This window comes from Gossypium raimondii, chromosome 13, assembly GCF_025698545.1.
Source record: "Gossypium raimondii isolate GPD5lz chromosome 13, ASM2569854v1, whole genome shotgun sequence".
Taxonomy (NCBI): domain Eukaryota; kingdom Viridiplantae; phylum Streptophyta; class Magnoliopsida; order Malvales; family Malvaceae; genus Gossypium; species Gossypium raimondii.
The window spans coordinates 890,901-911,811 of record NC_068577.1 but is presented as its reverse complement, the minus strand read 5'-3'; the positions used below and the strand labels follow the sequence as shown (position 1 = coordinate 911,811).

Genomic DNA, 20,911 nt, shown 5'->3' with positions numbered 1-20,911 from the left:
ATTATAATGTTTTGAGTTCAAATTACTTGTAGTGGAATTCTCTCTCTACGAAAGAGATTAAGATTTATATCATATTTTAATATTATGTTGCAGACATGAAAGCTTAAGTTCAATAATCCTAAGTAATCTTTTTCCCTTCCTCTAATTATTAAAATATAAGTTTTGATTGAATTGGTGGTTTCCTTAACCGAAATTCTTTTTTTCTTACAAAGGTTAAATATTATTTGAGGGTATTTTATATTATTTAAAGGTATTTTTATCTTTTATGTTTTTATATAAAATTTAAAAAAGACATGCACATAAGAGGATTCGAGTCTAAAATACAACAAATTTTATTTTCTCAAATTATCATTTCAACTAAAAATATACTTAATATTTATATCAATTTTTAATAAACTTATTAAATAAGTATTTTCGCTTTGAAAATCTGGATATAATAATTGAAAATAATAAAACTCAAACATGAGTACTCAAATATAAAAACAAAAACAATTTCAGAAATAATAATATCTTGCTATAACTTTTGGTTTTATATATGTTAAAATATGATATAATTACATGTCCTTTTCATAAATTTAGATTTTAGTCACTGTATTTTTATTTTTAGAAATTTAGTTTTATTTTTAAAATTTTGAAATTTAAGTTCAATTGTTAACATTATTAATTTTTTGGTTAAATTTATTGGCGTGATATTTTGAAAAAAATTCACTTAGTAGTATGTAATTGAACAAGTGAAGTTTGCAATGAACCTTAATTTAACAAAATAAATTTAACAATATTAACAATTAGACCTGAATTTTAAAATTTAAAAATAAAAAAGACTAAAATTCTAAACATAAAAATACAAAATTTAAATTTCAAATTCTTGAAGAATATAAGGACTTATGACATGTTTTAAACTTTTTATAAGCGAGAACCCATAGCATGTTGCCGCCAAAAGCAAAACCCTGTATTTCTTCCAGAGATTCTCCTAATTGTTCTAGAGAAACTAGAAAGAGATTCTTTAACTAGAAAGAATTCAGTTCAGATGTAAAATAACTATCTAGAAGTTTTCGTAACTTAATCATATATGATGGAATCATCAAAGATTTGACGTTTTTGAACTTTGTCTGTAACTCACTATAGGCTCGAAAAACAAAGAGAAAATGTGTAGGAACGAGGTATCCAGCAAGAAAAAGAAGGAAAATAATTTAATAGAGGAACTCTTAAATATTTAAACAAACGAAACTCAGCCTGATCAGAATCCCGCGAAAAGATGTCACAAAAAGGCAAGGCCACCGACGCCCCCGCCACCGGAGATCCAATGGATCTGCAACCAGGTTCCAAAGTTGAGGTCAACCACGAAGACGATGTTTGCCCGCGTGCGTGGTACACCGCTATAATCATGGAGCGCGCTACTTCAACAAACGACAAGAGGTACGTGGTCCAATTCACCGATCTTTACCAAGACAAAAATAGCGGGACAAAACTCTCTAAGGAGTACAACGGCGTCGATATACTCCCTTTGCCCCCTCCACAACCACCAAGAAAGTTCAAGGTGGGGGACATAGTGGAGGCTTATTTCGACGACGGCTGGTACGAAGGCAAGATTGATCAAGTGTTGGATGATGACAAGTATATTTTTCGAATGTCATCAATGTTCTTACTGTTTGGAGTGAAACAATTGAGGCTTCGTAGAACTTGGTTGTGGGTACCACCATTGGATGAATCTGAGCTAGCTGTGGAGGAAGAAGATTCAACAGAGACTGACAACGCAGAAGAAAGCAAAGCAGGGACTGGTAACATATTGGAGGAGTCCGATCAGAAAACAAAAGAAAAAGAAGAAGAAGAAGAGTTTAGTGAGGGAGCACGTGTTGAGGGTGACCAATATTGACGGAGACGGTTTTAACCAAGCTTGGTTTGCTGCAACTATTGTTAAACCAGTGGGGAATAATAGGTACCTCATTCGGTTTGAGACCTTGAGAACCGAAGAGGGTACTCGTTTCTCAGAGAAAGAGATGGATAGCTTGCACATTAGGCCTCCTCCACCACACATTCCGGTGCCTGACCAGTTTAAAATGTTTGATCACGTTGAAGCTTTGTACAAAGGTGGGGGGTGGAAGGGCGTGATTGCAGAGGTTATTCCTGATGACCCTAAATATCTGGTCTTTTTGGCTAACCATGAGAGATTGGAATGTAAACACTCTGATTTAAGGCCACGCCAAGGCAGGATTGATGGAAAATGATCTAAAGCATGTGCACATATGGTCATAAAAGTAGTCAAGCTTGGAGGGTTTCCTTTTCTGCTTTATATGCAAAAATTCACTCTTTTCAACACTTTTTTTCTTTTTGGATTTTGGGCGACTCCATATTATGATCATAAATTGTTTTTTGGTTTTGGTCAATACAAGGTTGAAGCACTTGCTTCGAGTCAAAACATATTGGCATAATTGCAAAAAGCATCCTCAACATTTAAGGGTTTTTAGATTTGATTTGTCTTCTTTCTTCTTCTCTCCTACTCTCTTCCCCTTGCTGTTACAGTAAAAGAAGAAGTAAAAAAAAAAAAGCCTACCGCCATTTTCATCAAAGCCCACATAGCCATTTTTTAAAAACTGACAATTTCTTAATTTAGTAGCGAGATAGGCCCGAGAGTTTAGGTTCAATTCTAAGTAATACTTTTTCCTTCCTCTAATTATTAAAATTTTTTATTTTTTATAAAAAATTTAAAAAAGACACGCACATAAATGATTTGAATCTAAAATACAACAAATTTTAAAATATGATATAAGTATATGTACTTTTCATAAATTTAGATTTTAGCCACAGTTTTTTTTTATTTTCAGAAATTTAGTTTTATTTTTAAATTTCAAAATTTAAGTTTAATTTTTATCATTACTAATTTTTAGTTAAATTTATTGGTGTGATATTTTAAAATTAAAAAAATCTCATTTAGTAGTTATAAAATTGAACAAATAACGTTTGTAATGAACCTTAATTTAACAAAATAGATTTAATAATTAGACTTAAATTTTAAAATTTAAAAATAAAAAAATTAAATTTCTAAACATAAAAATAAAAAGCTTAATTTTAAATTCATGAAAAATACGAGGACTTATGACATATTTTAAAATTTTGAAAATACTTAACTCGGTTACACTTATCAATAAAATAAAAATAAAAATGTTATCATTTATAAGCTATTTTTAAAAAAATTAAAAATTAAATAACTAGTAAAAATAAAATAGATGATATTAAATTTATACATCAATTTTATCACATTTTTATTTTATTTTGAAATAATTTAATTAATTTTTATATAATATATCAAAATAAAATTATACTAATTCGAAAACATTATTAATAATTTCTGAAAATTAAATAAAATAAAAATTTAAGATGTAAAATCGTAAAAAAATCATAATTTTATGTATACAGTGGGAAGTGAAGAAGAATGTGAAATGCAAACGCTATAGCACGCGTGGCAATCCGACAACAGTAAGTGCCGATGACTCGGTCCTTATCACCCCGTATAGCAAAGTGCTAATTAAGTCCAATTCTGTAAATTCAACAAAAAGCAAGGGGTATAAAAGTCTATATTTTGTTTCCTTAAAATCTCCTTTAAAGCCGTTTCTCTATAGACGTGATAATAAAGAAATAAAAGAACAAAAGAAAAAGAAAAACCTTTCCTAGTTATGATCACTATCCCCCTATTCCCATACAACAACATATCCTTCAAATTCCCGCAACTTTTCAACCAATCAAAAATCCTTTGTTTCAGATCATAACTTTGATGCAATTCTCACATAACCCAGAATTTTCTTTTTCTTTTTTGGTTTTCGGTGCTCAAAAAGAAAGTCGGTCTTTTTTTTTTTGTTTGTTTGTTTGTCACTGTTGATTTCTTGTTTTGCAAGTTGATTTTTATTATTTCTGCTAATTTTTAACTTTCTTTTTGTTCCCTTGGGAGATTCTGGTTGTGATTATGAATAATAACTGGAGAAGACAAAAAGGTGAAATTCATCATCATCATCAAGGAATGCAGGGGACAAGATCATATTCCCGAAAGCCATCTCTTGGTATTTTCTTTCTTTTTTCTTTGTCTTTCTCTTCAATTTTTTTTACTTTTTTTAAGAGAAGGGTATCTCTTCATGTGTTGGCATCTTGTTTGTGTTCTATATTCTGGGAATTTTCTTTTTAATACGGTGCAAATTTAAAAAAAAGAAAAGAAAAAAAGAAAAAGCCTTGACCCTTTAGCCGTCATGCAAGTTCAAAATTATGTATGGTTGCTTTTAAGTTAAGAGCAGAGCTTTTAAAGATTTTAAGATGCTTCTGTTGGTTTAGTACATAGTGTAATATATGTTCCCTGGGTGTTCTTTTTCTTCTTTTTGACTTCGCGGGATAAGGTATGGGGTGGGGGGTTTGTTCTGTAATTATCCTGCATTTTTCTGCTATTTTTATTTAATCAAATATGTATTTTAAAGGGATTTATTTAGAGGATTTGGGGGAGGGTGATGAAATTGAAGCAACAATTGATGGAATAGTTTGTTTTTTATGTATGAAAATGTATATGTGTATATGTATGCAAGAAAACTAGGCACTAAACATTATCCATTCCACTAAAACAACTTCAACATAATCCACTAATAGGAACTAGGCACTTAATAGTCATTTGCCAACACTTTTTCTGGCTCTGGCTACCATCGGACATCGGCTGAAAGCCTGTCGAGAGCACTGTTTGAATGAGCAACGTATGAAGTGATATTGTTATTTTGAGATCATGGCATGAGAAAATATTCCAAATGACCAATGCATTGCTTGAAAGAGTATGTGGAATTATCCTATATGAAGCACTCAATATAATGCTTGGTTCTGTCTTCTAACTAGTGTGCACATGGCATTGAGTCCAAGATTTGCTTAGCTCTTTTGCTTGTTATACGTTTTTCGGTTGTCATTTACTAGGCTTTTCCGTTGGTTTTTTTTTTTTTTGTATTTTCCGGACTTTGTGCTATCCGTTTTCTTGTGTGTTTCCTTTTCTGGAAATTATTGCCTTTTTTTCGTTGAGAACGGTTACTCCCATCGATAATCATCTGATTTTACATCTGTAATGATTCCAGCATTAATGATTAACCCGGTATTTCTTGATCATGTATCTCAGCTACGTGGCAGCCGACTGTTCCTTCATGGGAGAAGAAGTTTTGCACTCTGGTAGGCGCTGTACCGTGGCGGAAACTTCTCGAAACCAAGAGATTTATGTATCTTTATGACAACATAGTCCAGTGGAATGACTCAGCTGGTGAAGAGGCGTTTCATAATGCTAAGAACCGATTTTGGGCTGAGATTAATGGCCTTCCTTGTGACATAAGACTCCCTGATCCTGATAGTTATATCGATAAAATCGATTGGGACTCTGAAATTGATCCTGAACTGCTTCTGGACTTGGAGAGAGAGCCCAAGGTCCCCGACAAGAAGGATGAAAGCGAGAATGTTGTAATTCTCGGTAATTCCCTTCTTTTGAATCAATCATTCGTCTGTGGTGGTTGGGGGGATGCTGAAGACAGTGTAGCGAAGGAGAATAACTTGTCTTCGAATTGGAAAAACAAAGGCTATGAAAATTCTTGGGAGCACAACAATGGCAACACAAAAGATACCGGATACGGGAACTGTTGGAACAACTCTTGGGAATGGAACCAAAGGGAGAACAACTATAACGATTGGGACAATAACGAATCGAGCTACGTGGATTATAGAAGAACCGGAGATTGGGGAACATGGGATGCTCCTAGAAAGAAAAAAGAAGGTGCTGATCAGTACATGTCGAGGTATAAAACAACAAGGTATCATGGTGATAACTGTCAGAACAATCGGGGATGGAGAAACGTGAGGGGTAGACAGAGGTCAAATTTTGCATATGAACGACCACCTGTGGATTCAAGACAGTTGAATTCCGTGAATTATTGCGGTTGGGCCAATTAACCATATGATGAATTTGGGAGAGGCAAGTTTTGTAAGTACAAAGTTATTAGCATATATATAGAGAGTAGTATATAATGCTTTGTAGATTGTGGGGCTCAATATTATTTTATTTGTTCTGTGTTGGAGTGGATAGCACAAAAAAATTAGGATCACAGCAGCTTGGCAAAATGCCCTATTGTGTTCTGTTTATGTCTACAGTTTTGTAGTTTGGTTTTTTATAAGGTTTCTGTCGTAAGTTTTGAATGTTTTATTTCTAGTCTTTTTGAGAGTGATTGTTGCTTGATGTGTTTGTTGATCATTCAAACTTATTGATTCATATATATATCATCGGCATTTTCGAGTATTTGTCCCTACCCGAATAGAGGAAATGGTTGCAAATATTGAGATCCGAATCCAGTTTAACTGTGGGTTCGAAAAGGGCTTTAGATTATAGCTTTTTCTCACTTCAACCGCAATTGACGGCATTTTAATGGTAAGTTCAAAAACCAAACACATTAATTGTTGGGGGACTTTCATAAATGAACAAAACCTGTCACCTGCTGTAATAAAATAGTCTTGTAATAAACTAATAGTAACTCATTCATATGCTTTGAAGGGCTGCGCTTAGGGTTTTGGATAGTAAATGGCTACTAAATGCAGCAGTCTAGCAGTAGCGTCTTTAAAAAACTGCATTTTGACATGAACTCGTAATGTAAGCAAGCCAATAGACATCAATCGATGTCCGAAAAAGCCTTGGCATGTTCTTGAGTCACTCGTGTTCATAAACCGAAAAAATGAGGTTTATTTTTTCAAAAGCATATATGTTTGTGTACAATGTTTGGATTGTGGGAAGTACAAGCAAGCAATGGGGAATTTTAGGTTGTAAAATTAGATTGTCTAGTGTTGATATGAGCTACAATTAGGGCTTCAATATTTCCATCTAGAACGGAATTTAGGTCAGGTAATTCGAGGCCAGTTTTTACATCCCGTACTAACTTGCTGGGATGAAACATGTATCTTCGAGTCTCCTTTTGCCACATGTCCACCATGGCGGCTGTGTTGATGCTACTTACATCGGAGACTCCTTGCTCGTTTGCTACCACAAGAAGTTTGGCCTTTAACCGATTGAGAGCTTTGATTTGATTAGCAAAGTAGCTCCTCTCACCTGCACATAAAAGAAGGATTTTGAAGAACAATGCCAAAGCAAAACATAGAAGATTACAGTAAACAAAGCTGGAAGCTATCCATATCAAGCTCTTTCATGGGCATGGGGAGCAGAAGCTGGAGGTTGAACCGAAACAAAGCATGGTTAATCGAAATGTAAGATGGGAACTGAATCGAAACAAAGCATGGATAATAACTTTCGAGTTCTGACAGGAAATTAAGTACCTGAAGATTGAAAAGTTAAGGAGGTAGGGATATGCTGAACACAGACTGTATATCCAGTTCGGCTTTGTTTCCCTCCGAGTGACAAAACAGACGAAAGAATCAAATCATCATCACTGATTTGGAGGTCCGGAGTTGTTCCAAGGAATAGGGGAACAACATTGATGCCTACTGAACTAACCTGCAAGATCCCATTAAATAACAAGGTTTGGTAAGAGAGAACAACATTGATGCCTACTGAGCTAAAAGGTACTAATAAATTTACCTCATTGTGAACAGAATCGTTTTGAGACCTTATCATGCGATGGACACCAGTCTCTCCTGAAAGAAAACCGTAAGCGTACTCAAATTCGAACTCGATAGTTGCTGACTTGATACCACCGTTAGTAGAAAGGTCCTTCTCAACAACTCTACCCCTATACCCTTGCTTTTTCGCCCATTTCATATACATGCTTAGAAGTTGTTCAGCCCACACCTGATGATAAAGATTATTTATTAAGATCATGTTAGAATACAACAGGATATATTTTGCCGATCACAAGCAACAAAATTCGAAATGGAGCATCATTCTAGCCATATGTCTCGTGTTTCATGCTTTTCGCATGAACGTTTTAAAAACGATGACATCCACCTTACCGGAGATCAGTAGCCAAAGTAAACTCAAGAGAGAAGAAAAGGAAGAGTGGAAGTCAAACCTCGGATTTGTTGCCTTCAGAGTTGGCTTTAATAATGACACATGCCCCCTCCATTTCATATGCCCCCCTAAGGAGCCTAGATACCTCATATTTATCTAACAAATCACTAATAGCCAAAGATGCATCATATGCTTGCTCAAAAAGGCTGTAATTTACGGCATCCGTCTCAGCCAACTGTGCAATCAACTTCGCTTCTTCAGCCTGCAGAAACAAGTAAAAATTGATATAGAGCGAAAGCTAACAAAATCGGACGAAGCCCTATCTAATGATTTTCACATTGAACTCCTAGTATGTAGTGCACATCACCTTGTATTTAAGATCTTTCAGAGCATCAACCACTTTGACACTATCGGCCAACTTCACGAGAATTTCACTGGATTTAACCGGGTCGTTCCATAGATCATAATCGCGTATCATCTCTTCTTGCTTTATTCTCCTTGCTTCTTCAAGCTCCAAGGCAGTCGGTGCTAACATCTCAGCTCGGAGAATGACATCTTCAATCTTCTTCTTCAATGAAAATAGACCTAATGTAAGTAGTGATAAAAAGATGTCAACTCAGAAAATGGATAACTACTTAAACATGCACATTAGAAGTACTTAAAGCAGTCCTAATTTTTGATATTCTAATATCAAAGGAAGCAACATGCTACCATTCTGGTATTCTGAAAATACAGTAATGCATCAATTTGGTCACTGAAAAGTCGATAGTGCTGAAAATTTCTCAAGAGATCGAAAAGTTGCAGTTAAAGTCAGAAGAACATCAATGGAAGTATCTTATTCACAATTTTTCAGCAAAATTCTTAAATCGGTAAAAGTACCTAACAAGTCCGCTATTATAGGAACTACTTCAAATTAGTCTCTATATCATTAAATAGATCAATTTAGTCTATGTACTAGTTAAAAAAAGATTAAAATATGCTCAAAGTCCCTTTACTCTTCGTATGTTTGAAATTTAGTCCGTCTAATTCTATTTCTAGGAATTTAATGCACTACTTTTCAGATTAAAAAAACAAGTCCAATTGTTACTACCATTAAAAGTCTTCTATCTATTACAACATTTTTTTTGTTACATAACTACTAAGTGAGTATTTTTTTTCAAAATATCAAATTAGTGAATTTAAGAGAAAATTAAAATTTTAAATTAGAAAGTAGAGGGACTAAAGGGACAAAATTCTAAATGTAAGAAGAGTACAAGACTTGTAAATAATCAAAGCCAAATTTTAATATTAGATAAAATTTACTATATGAAATCTCTTCTTGGTTTAGAGTTGAACAGCAAATAATAATAATTTTCATTAATCGATACATGTGTTCAATTCTAGTCTTATTTGTTTCCTTTTAAGAGCATAAAAGACTAACTTGAGGGACTAATTTGAATAAGTGAGTATAATAAAAGTACTTTCACCTACTAAAATCAGATTCTAAAAGCATATATACAGGAAAAGAAAGGTAAAACAAAAAACAAACAAAAACCCAGTATTATTATAGGATTCAGTGATGAAATCCAACACCCATTTCGAATTATAACGCCAATAAGTTAAATTCATCAACAAAAATGAAATAGAAAAGAAAAAGAAAAAAAAGGAACTGACCAAGTTGCTTGTAAGCTTTGTTCTTATCATCAATGGAATGAGAAGAAGCTCGAATAGTGAAGTGTAAAAGGTGATTAGTTTTAGACCTTTTATATGTTGAAGAAGGAGATTTCCATGGAGTTGAAGCAGAAGGGCTTCTTCGAAACACAGCTTCTGCCGCCATTTTTGATGAGAAAAAACAGAAGCAGAGATTAGGCTAAAATAACTGAGGCACTGTGTATGGTTGGAAAACCCCAACACCGCACTCTCATATGTGCCTTATCATTTTAGAGTTACATAAGGTGCCATGTCAGCCACTTTGTTTTTGGTTTTTTTTTTTTAAGTAAGTAATTAATTTTGTCTTAATTTTTTATAGGGTATATTGCACCAATTGTCCCTAAATTTTGTTTGAAATTACATTTCGATCACTCAACTTTTAAAAATTATATTTTGTTAATAAAATAACATCGGACCTTAATTCAAAAGATTAATAGCTAATTTAGTCTTTGAGCTATGGTAAAAAAATCTTTTGATATTTTTAGAACTTTCATAATAATTTTTTATATTTTTAATATTAATATTTTGAATTTAGGAATTAAAAATTACATTTCTAGGAAATGATATATAAATCTTTAACTAAGGGGCGAATTGTTAAGAAGTGAGGGTGAATCAAGAATATAATAAATTATATATATAAAAGTTGATAATTTGAAAAATCTAAGGCACGAACACCCCCTCCGTCCATGAATCTATTGATTGAATAATTAAAAAAATCATAATTCATTTAAAATTTAAGGTGAAGAATACTTCCTTATAATTTGAAAACTACTTACTTGCTCGGTTCGAATAAAATTAATAAACAACTTTAAAATATAATTTTAAGTAATTTATTCTATTTTGGTCACCTAATTGTTGACTTTTTCGATTTAATTATTAATTTTTCGAAATTATATATTTGAATCATTCTTGTCATTGTCTTAATTATGAAGGTCTAACGTTGATTTTATTTTATTGGTTTAATAATAATTTTAGCTGTCATGGTTATTGTTATTTTAGTTCTAATTCAAAAATAATTAAAAATCTTAAAAATATTTTTATATTTACTTTTAAAATTTTAATAATAAATATATTTTTCCTTTTCAACCGTACTCATTTCCTAATCAATCAAACATGTGAAACTCCCCGAAAATTAAAGCTACTTCTTTATTCAATTTCTTTTGATTTAGTCTCTCTTTCTATTTCTTTTTCTTTTTTGCTACATTATTTGTCTCAAATGTCAAATTAAAACTCAGAAAGAAGCTGAAAATTAACAAATTTATAAACCCAATAAAATGGTTAGGTTGATGGCACTAACTCCGACAACTTTACTCTATGCTAAAAAGATAGTACCAGTTTTGGCTCTCGTGTTCTCATGTTTTTATCAGTTTTAGCTCAAGCTTTGAAGAGAAGTTGCAAGTTAATTCGTCTAATTGAATGAAAGAAAGAAAGAAAGAACAAAGTGAAGATGAACAAACTTTATAGTCTGAACTGAAGAGAAAGAAACTTTAAACTAATGGGAATGACAACAATTGAAGCATTTATGTTTAAAGACATCACCTTTTTTGCTGTTATTTATGTAATTTCTAGATTCAAGGATGAAGCAAGAAATAATTTATTTGAAAAATTAGTTTTGAGCTACAAAATATGAATGACATGAATAATTTTTACTTTACCAGTTAGTCAACAATAAGCTTCCTATCTATGCTGGAGAAAGTTTGGTAAAATGCCTTGAAATGTTTGTAAGCAATGTCTATATCTTCCTTCCCACATACTTCTCTCACACTGCAAAAAGTGTGAATCAAAAGTAGAAAAATAATTAAGATCTACATGATACCAATAGGTGTATTTCTGGAATAGCATTTTACAAATAGGGCAAAATGCAACAATATATAAATCCTATTTGTTGCAGGTTATCATGCATGGATTCGGTACCTGTGCATAGAGAGTTGGGCAATGCCACAATCAACAGTACGAATACCAACTCCTGAAGCAAGTATGGGACCAATGGTGGATCCACATCCCATATCATTTCTTACCACAAATTCCTACAAGGAAATCAAAACTCAAAGAGGATATATACATGCATATTATATAACTAGAAGAATGTGAACATGTAACTTTCTACTGTTTTTTTTTTTTTCTTTTCTTTATATTCATTTGTCAACTGTCCCATTGTTATCCATCACCATAACTCGTGTTTTCAAGACACAAGGTGTGTGAAAAATTACCATATGACTAGACATTATATCCACTTATTCTTAATGTTCGGTCCAATTGTAGCAATTCAGGAATGTAGGTCTACACGTTAAACATGTGACAACCAGCAACTCCTCATCAAGTAGTCCCTTTTGGTCTTACAAAATCACATTATATGGTTACTAAAATCCATTTACTAATCAGTGACATCCTACCTTCTCCAACTATCACCTCTTCTACTGTAATATGGCAATGGAGTTACCTGAGTAGGAAGGTTATGCATCTTTGCAACTTCTTTGAAGAGAAAAGCTGTTACTCCACTGGTAGCATACCGCTGATTTGCATTGTGCTTGATCACAAGACCTTTATGCATTTCTGGTCGATGGTGTTCTTCATGCTTATCCATGAAATTTGGATGAACTCCATGTGCCATATCAGCAGATACTATATAGACAGACAGGATAAGAGAAAGGAGTTAAAAGAGTATGGTCAGGCACAGATTGTAAATGCAACATATGTAAAACACACCAACTAAATGGAAATACAACCAAAGTTTTGACAGTTTGTATTCCGCCAAGCAACAGTTCAATCCATGCCCATGTGCTAAGATTACATATTTTCCTTAATTACATTTACTAATGAATCTCAGGTTAGATGTGAGTCCTTTAAATTTCCCTCTTAAATACTCCATATAAGCAGGGGATTTGGCGTTCTCTCACTCAGGATACTATGTGGGTTATGCAAAAAGCAATGTCTGATCTACAAGTAGCTCAACATTCAGAGGTTAAGAAGCCATTAAATGGTGGACCCTAATCCAATGAGTTTAATGAGGTTCAACTGGATGCAGAAATATTATATGTTAATATAATTTGTTATTAAAATATACATGAAACATAGGTGAAAGATGAAAAAGAATATATAATTTGACAACTAATTAATAATTAAAAGGGAAAAAATTCTTATCTCCTCTTGCAAAAGATATGTTGGAAGACAAAAATGTAAAATTGAATGACCTGAAACTAGTTAAATTCGGTCTAGACTGGTTTAACAAACAATTCCACTTTAAAAGGTCAGGATTTCCCAATTCAAATCAGTTTGGCCAGCTAACCTGGTCCGGTTTCCAAAACAGTGTCAATCTATAAGCTGTGATCAGGTGTCTTTGAATCAAAAGCAGTAACTGTCATGTTAACGAGACTGATCCCCTTTGATAAGCTCAAGTTTTGCTTGAGCTCAGTTGATATGCCTAATTTGTCCCGTGCTTTTACTTTTGGAATTTCTCAAACTGCTAGAGCTCAAATTCATGTGTTGTTATGCAGCCTAGACTCGGGTGTGAAAGCCTTGATCCTTTGTTAATCTGTTAGACTCAGTTACTCAAATCTTGCCTCTTACCCATCCTGTTTTTGGTTGAGGGCAACCCTAAAGGAACTGTGTTTGACACAAGTATGTGTTTTACAAACGGCCACTCAGTTTTTTCCACATCTTTTGCTCCTATTAGAGGAGCCATAACCCCCCCCCCCCCAAAAAAAAAAAAAATCTCCATTCCAAATTTTAGGTGTCAAACATGAGTCATAAGGAGAAATTATGAAGTGTGAGATGGAGATATAAAAAGGTGAAGACTTTTCAATCATCCTTCTCAAAAGAGAATAAAAAGGTCCTACCTGCTGAAAAGGTACGCTCTTTTTTCTTTTCTTTTAAGGATGATGAAAAAGTATTCTTAATAAGTAACAAAAAGCACTAATGAAATTACAAAGAATGCAATCTACAATTAAAGGCTTCCAGTTGATGCATACCAAGGAATGATTGGCGAATCGCACGGTCAAAGGCACTCTCACCAGCATAACTGTTGGCTAAAGAACCAGCAATCCGTCTCATTGCCTGAAACATAGTTGGTGCCCCTGCACCTTGATATGAATCTGAACCTACCTGGTCAAGAATAGTAAAAATTCTGTGACTATGTAATTCTGGGAGGACAATCAAAATTATCTTAACATAGCAATTCACTTAAAAACAGCAGTTTACTTCCTGAAGATCTGAAAGTAATTAAAACTTTTATATACTTCTCCCAGATAAAATTATCTTGTACAGTATTTGACAAGAAATTTTCTGAGGTAAGGATTCGTTCCATGCTACAATCTTGTATATGGCACATTTTTGTGCTGAGGGCAACTATATTACATGCACATGCTAACAGATAACAAACAAATTTTGCATGATCCAGGAGCATGTACAGCCTATTCCAAAGCAATCCAGTTCACAAGTATGTCTGCGTCAATAATTGTTACAATTTGATTTTGTTTAGATGACCAAGTTTTAAATTATGAATTCACTATGAGAATGTGCCATGTTCTATCAGGTTCTATCAAACAGGTTCTATTTGTGTTGATTTCATGCTTCTCAAGAAATAATCCCAGCAAAAGATTTATTCCATCATATATTTCCCTACGTACCATTTTTTAGCTAGAATAACTCAGATTGCAAAGGCATGCTAAGTAGCACATTTTGCAGGAGGAAAGCACATGCAAACAGAAAACCAATAGCAGGTTGCAGGTGATGTTTGTAACAATAATTGTGTAACGTTTGTGCTTATACCTCTACTTTTTTAGTTTGGTCCAATGCTCCTTTCATTCTCAGGTTAGATGGGTTCATACCATGAAATTAGGCTTCTGTCAATAATCCTGGGTGTTCAAGCCATATTATTACATCATGTTCAAAGTTACCACTCCAAAGCCATCTAGTCATTCAAATAGGCTCAAGCTCCTTTTATAAGCATGCATAAATAGATATAACTCTGGAAAAGTTTACCTCCTCATTATCAAATAAAGCAATCATCCGTATAGCATGTTCACTTGATAAATCACCAGGAGATCCACATGAATCAACCAGAGCTCTCAAAGCACAATAACTTGAAGCAAGATTATCTAACCTTCCAGAGAATATAAATTCATTGTTTGCGCCTCCAAGACAGCTAGGTTGGGTATCACAAATGTTCAACTCAATATTGACAATGTCATCAACATCACAACCCAGCTCATCTGACAAAATCTGCAAGCAAATTAAGAAAAAGATTTAACACATGTTCTATCTACACTATGAATTACCTAGATCAGGATGGTGGACACCTATCTCATGTAAATAAGGGAATTAACGGTCACATCTTACACAGATAAGAGAATTAATCATTGCAAAATCATAGGAGGTTAGGAATAAATAGTGAAACAAATCTAAAAATGGGTAGCAATGGGTGTTGCAAGGCAGCAACTATAAAATGGACAGGCTAACAATTTCTCAGGTCTAATCATGCAGTATTCTTTTTCTTTTCCTTTTAAAGATGGCAAATTATATAAAATAGACATCTTAAAAGAGGTTTATCCATAATACTAGAAAAACAGAATCTGTCCAAATTTTTTTATACCAAAGAAGAACCATATAAAGGTTTTTCCAGATACTTCACATGAAGTCACTCCTAGAGTCCTAGTTGAATATATGCCCAGCACTTTAGCCAGACACTGCTCTATTGCAATTAAACAATGATCTATTATCCCAGTTCAAGGATGCAAAAGATTCATTTCTTTTTGCACAAGCAACCTTGTGAGCCTACCCTATGTTATACCATAACAATAAAATCTTCTTTCTTTTTTTATTCTACAAAGAAAATTCTTAAGTATTGACATAGTTAGACTTAAATAGGTCGTTGATGTAAAATGAAAAAAGAAACTTCAAGTGAGTTTTCCAAACTAAATTTCCTTGATATTTTTTGTGTAAAAATTTTAAGTAGAAAACGCACTTTGGGGTTTAGAGATCTCTACCTCAGCTTTGGAAGGTAGGTAGTTAAAGTCATACGTTAGAAATGAAAGATAATAGTGTAAAAGTTATACCTTAGCCTTCGAAAGATATTTTTAAAGCTTAAAGAAACTAGACCCTTTAGCAAGGGGAGCTAAGGGAAAGAACTTCTATAAATCATTCTGATTAGTTTCTCTATCCCTTCTACGTTATCTAATATCAAATTCACTAGTGCTTTAATTTTCATGTATACTATTTATATTGTTGTTTTCACATTTATATTTATTTAACTTTAACCTTGGAAATTTTGATTCAATTCAATTCAGTCCCTCCTCACTAGATTGCTTATCCACATTTGAGCTAATATTGCAATTACAATATTATCACCATCTACAAGCCTTTTCTCTTCTTGTTAGAGCTTCTTTCAAACAGATTCGGAGAGAGGGAAAGCTTATCCTTAATCATAGCAAGTGCAACATCATTAAAATTAACTGCTTGAACAGCTCCAAACGAGCATAATACAAAAGCAAATACCTGCATAAGTAGTGGATGATGAGCAGCCTTGGGAGATGAAGAACTTTTCTCTTTTGATTCTGGAAATGCTTCTTCTGGTTTTGTAGCAAGCAGGGGAACAAGTTGAGTCTCTAGATTTGGTTTGAATCCATCAGTGTTTACTGTGCTAAAAAATTAAAGGAAACAATGTAGACAGAGAATGAGAAGGATGCATTGACAATCGGTCCAACAAAAACAAACATCTTCGACATATGAAAGAGGAGAGATTTGATTAAAACAAATTTAAATTTAAAAGAACTGCCATTGAGAACCTAACGACACTTTTTTATTGTCCATCTTCTTTTCAAGATGGATAAGGAAATATAATATTGGAAATAAGTGATCCTACGAATATTTACTAACTGCTATATATATATATATATATATATCAATATGTTTTGCAACTGTATATCTTGAAAGTTTACCACTTAAGCACATGAAATCTCGAAGTTATACAAAAAGTTAGCACATTAATGATCTTGCAGGAAGTTTTGACGCAAGTGATTACTTTCAAGAAAGGAAAAGAAAAAGGCAAATTGAAATTTTAAGCATTCAGGCAACATTATGGGATAATCAGGAATATATGTCAACAGATTTTAGTTAAAGAAAGAAAAGGATGAACTGGCTAAAGTATATGGTAACGATATTACCAAAATTTTATCCTATTTAGGGTGTGCTATAAATGTTTCTATGGCTTAGCCAATAGAAATTCATTTCTAGAGGGAAACATAAGGATGAAATTACCAATTAATCGCATTACCCTGGTCAAAATGGATGGCATTTATTAAGTTCCTATGATATCTGCCAATTAAAAGTCTTCTAGTAATACAAATAATAGAAACTATTGACAGATATCAGTGGAAGAAAAAATAAACAATGATATGAACTATAGATGAGAAAGAAAAAGAACTTTAGCATAAAAATGATCTCCTCATTCAATTTATCTGCTTCAATAGGTGGTAAAAAGTAAAAGTAGGGTTGACTTCAACAACAAAATACCAGGATCATCACTAGCCAATCCCAATAAAGGCATTATTAATTATTTAAAAAAATCCTAAAAGTATTTGCAGTATTCAAACATAAAATAACAATATTTTAAAATGGTTATTCAAGGAATAAGTAGATAACCGGTTAAGATGAATTGCCAATGTGGGTACTCGTAGAAGAGGTCTCTTTACTTTGACAAGCTTGTGAAGAAATGAACCATCACTAGCCCTAACAATGACTCTTCCAGCAACACTTAGGTCTCTGTCGAACCAAGTGTGCCATAAACCACCTCCATAAGTTTGTACATTGAGCATGAGATAATTGGACTTAGATGACGCAGACTTCGGTTTAAGTTTGAGACAAGGACTGTCTGTATGTGCAGCAATAACATGAAAGCCATTACCAGAAATGTACCTGCAAAACTAACACAGAATTCCCTTGAAATTTCTTTAATTCCAAAAGTTTTAAATTAAAAATTTTCAAGATATATTCCACTCACTTTTCTCCTACGGCAAAAGCCACCAAACAAGACATGTTCCTAGTGAAGAAGTATCGTCCACCAGGCCTAAGGTCCCACTCATCATTCTCATTTAATAAATGAAAACCAGCAGCAATTAGTTGTCGTTTTGCTTCAGCTGTGTACAAGAAAATTTAATAAGTTTGGTCCAAGGCAAATAATTAGTGATTTTCTCTCAACGAGGCATTGTCACTCAATGGCAAAGAGTAGACCTTAGAACCTGTATATCGCGTTCGATTCCTTTAATGCACTAATTTAATTCGACTTTATATTAAATTTTTGCAGGCTATATCTAGATTAGTTTGTATATTAGTTTCATTTCATCTACTAGATGTGATAATTATTATGTGAAAACAACTTTATGCTCATAATATTGTAATTTCTACTTGTACATAAAGAAAAACTAATGCTAAAATTTAGAGATTTCATCACTAAATAAGCAAAAATAAAAAAACAAAAAAATAATATTTTGCAAAGAATTACTGATAAATTTAATTACAGATTGGAGTTGCAAAGAAATAGTAATATGTTCAAATACTAAAACAAAAGCTGAAAGAAACGGATGGAGGGAACCAATATTTGGCAAACCTGTAGCGTGAAACTGAGTCCAGGATTCGTTGAGATAATTCAAAAGATCTCCGACGATGGACGGATTCGTGGATGCTGAGGAGGAAGAGGAGGAGGAGGAGGAGGAGCAGAGGAGAGGAGGAGTGACGGAGAATTTGCGGCGGCGGAAATTGATGGAGAAGGAGGAGTGGGAATGGGGTAGTCTGGAGAAGTAGGCTGATGGATGGTGCAGCAGTTGCGCTCGGCTTATCGTTGCCATTGGTGTCGCTCCTTACAGGCCTACCCTCTGTGATACGTCCAAAATATTATTGTTTTGTTTTAAGTAAAACTAAGGCTTTTTTTCAAAAGTAACCCGAAAAATCGATTAATTATAAAAATGACCCAAATAAAAAGATAAAAAAAATTGTATGAAAATGACATGTTTTCTACCGAGAACATCGGTGTCGCCAACCTGACCGACGACACAGCCCCTTGAATGCAGCTTTGAAAAAAGCTATTGTGTTTGGTGATACTGATATGTATTTTTCAGATACCTATAAAAAATCTTATTATTTATGGAACATTTTTAGCATACCTTCGCGTTGGATAATTATTTTGTCCTAAATAGTTAGAAGTTATAATATGATTCAAGTTTTTCTATTCTCTATATTTTAGAATTTAAAATAAAAATTTATTAGTATTAGTATGCACCAATGCCGATTTGTTTCGCTTACCATTTCAAATTTATCACTATTTTTTAAAAAATTTCGTAATGTATACAAAAATATTTACAAATATCAAACAATTAAATTAAATAAATTTCAAATATAAAATACTCATCATATAAAACACTCTTCAATAAGCTTCACAAATATAATTTATCATTAAACTAATTCAAAATAAACATGAAAAAAATCCATAAACGATAAGATTGTCTCATATTATGCATATGAGAATTCATCATTCAAGAAATCTAAAACAAATAATAAAAAATTAATTTTAACTTTAAAATTATATTTTAAAATTTATTTTCTATCGATCAGTACATCATATACTAATTGGAAGTGACCGAAATCAACTGATATACATTGATATTGTCGACACCAATTGCAAATTACACCAAAATAGAACCTAAAGCATGTTGTTCCGATAGTAGGGAAACTATATGTTAATAAGATTTCCAAAAGTATATTTCATTTCTTGTTGCCTTAAAAAAAAATTATGGCTTAAAGCATGAGAATGTATTTGCAATAGAGAAGTTAACATTAATATTGTACATTCCTAATAACAGAGAGTCAAATTAGAACACAAGAGAGTAATTTTAACAAATTAGTAAAATTGTTAGTCGAATTTTTACTGATATTATTGAGTCAACCATTTGCCAATTGCTTAGAAAACGAAGAGTTCAATGGAAATACTAGGTTGCACTACTAATTTTGGTTGCCAATGTGATGAACAAAAAAAAAAAAATAGAGTATACAAATGATTTAAAGGATTGTTTACGCAATTCGGCTTCCTTTTATGTCTACAAAACTTAGCTTAATAAGTAAATCCATTATCTTTAATCCCAAAATAACAAGTGATCCAAGTTCCATCACCCTAAATAAAATATTTTTATAAAGACCAATGCAAAGTGACTATTGAAGATTCGTTCTTCAATGATATTTCGATGCATTCTCCACAATTCAAGGGATTTGATTGATTGATCTGATCCAATCCAATCTTCAAGGTTGGGCTTTCATACATCCACAATATCATCACCATTCAAAACCCAAACATTTTGTTTCAATAAATTGTCAACTTCAGATAAGGCAAGTAACACTCTCTCGTAGTGATAACGAAAGTGGCCACACTTGTGTGGCACTTAGCCAGCCACTTCAGAATCTTGACTCACCAACACAAAATATTATAGCCTTTTGTGATTTCAAAATGTGCTTCATTTTTCCATTTCCTTCTTTAAATGCTCCATCTCATTACGCCAACCCTCCTCCTGGATGAAAGTATCTTGTATTTTGATCTCCATTAGCTAACCACTCACTCCTCGATTCCTACCTCAACAGTAACTCTTCTTGGTCAAAGATATTTTCCAGTTTTGTTCTCTAATTTACCTCCAATTTAACCAGTAGTTCTCTTTAGTTCCATTATTGATTCTACACCCTCAAGTTTTCTCATGAGCTTTCTCTTTTGAGTTGTTATACTACTATAGACCTTTCTATTCTGGCAGCCTACCTTGCAGCTCCCATGAGCTTTGTATGAGCTCATTCAAGGAAGGATGTGCAAGCCATCTAAAAAAGAATCTAAAAGGTCATATGTCTCAGTCCTTGCTTCTATTCTTACTTAATCAATAGTGGCCAATGATTAGACTTTAATCTCTGTAAGTGATAAACAATGGTCTCTGATCTTCATCCTCAACCCCAATATCTGTCTCATTCTCACAATGTATAGACTGATCTTGATTACTCTTTAACGATTGCCTCTACCACTTTTCTAATTGGCAATGTAGCAAAAGTGTCCAATGTAGACAATTTCATTATCTTGGTCAACCACTACAACCTTATTCCAGTCTTGGTTTTTACCATGCGCCAAATTCTCCCCAAGCTTTGATCCAAACCCCACTTTCAAGTGTTGACTTTGAGTTGCCAATACTTTGTTAACGAACCCACTTTGGAAATCCCCTTATTCTTCTCCAAAATAATAGATGATTGAGCAACAAC

General features: G+C 33.2%; 4 protein-coding genes across 4 annotated transcripts; 2 read left to right on the top strand and 2 right to left on the bottom strand.

Annotated features, from left to right (window-relative positions):
• The first annotated feature begins 1,255 nt into the window (after nucleotides 1-1,255).
• LOC105781281 (protein AGENET DOMAIN (AGD)-CONTAINING P1) lies at nucleotides 1,256-2,225 on the top strand. The gene is made up of 2 exons (XM_012605816.1): nucleotides 1,256-1,859; nucleotides 1,924-2,225. The coding sequence occupies exons 1-2, from the start codon at nucleotides 1,256-1,258 to the stop codon at nucleotides 2,223-2,225; spliced, it is 906 nt and encodes a 301-aa protein (XP_012461270.1).
• Nucleotides 2,226-3,621: 1,396 nt separating this feature from the next.
• Nucleotides 3,622-6,292, top strand: LOC105782923 (uncharacterized). Its single transcript, XM_012608019.2, has 2 exons — nucleotides 3,622-4,052; nucleotides 5,132-6,292. The coding sequence occupies exons 1-2, from the start codon at nucleotides 3,959-3,961 to the stop codon at nucleotides 5,947-5,949; spliced, it is 912 nt and encodes a 303-aa protein (XP_012463473.1). The 5' UTR covers nucleotides 3,622-3,958; the 3' UTR covers nucleotides 5,950-6,292.
• A 418-nt stretch (nucleotides 6,293-6,710) lies between these two features.
• Nucleotides 6,711-9,845, bottom strand: LOC105782921 (peptide chain release factor PrfB3, chloroplastic). The gene is made up of 6 exons (XM_012608017.2): nucleotides 9,602-9,845; nucleotides 8,316-8,533; nucleotides 8,010-8,210; nucleotides 7,580-7,789; nucleotides 7,318-7,495; nucleotides 6,711-7,093 (listed from the first exon to the last, which is right to left on the bottom strand). The coding sequence occupies exons 1-6, from the start codon at nucleotides 9,762-9,764 to the stop codon at nucleotides 6,804-6,806; spliced, it is 1,260 nt and encodes a 419-aa protein (XP_012463471.1). The 5' UTR covers nucleotides 9,765-9,845; the 3' UTR covers nucleotides 6,711-6,803.
• Nucleotides 9,846-11,215: 1,370 nt separating this feature from the next.
• LOC105783707 (probable aspartyl aminopeptidase) lies at nucleotides 11,216-18,716 on the bottom strand. The gene is made up of 10 exons (XM_012609300.2): nucleotides 18,648-18,716; nucleotides 18,240-18,504; nucleotides 17,634-17,769; nucleotides 17,276-17,548; nucleotides 16,130-16,274; nucleotides 14,618-14,857; nucleotides 13,606-13,738; nucleotides 12,078-12,259; nucleotides 11,552-11,664; nucleotides 11,216-11,401 (listed from the first exon to the last, which is right to left on the bottom strand). The coding sequence occupies exons 2-10, from the start codon at nucleotides 18,475-18,477 to the stop codon at nucleotides 11,296-11,298; spliced, it is 1,566 nt and encodes a 521-aa protein (XP_012464754.1). The 5' UTR covers nucleotides 18,478-18,504; nucleotides 18,648-18,716; the 3' UTR covers nucleotides 11,216-11,295.
• Nucleotides 18,717-20,911: the final 2,195 nt, after the last annotated feature.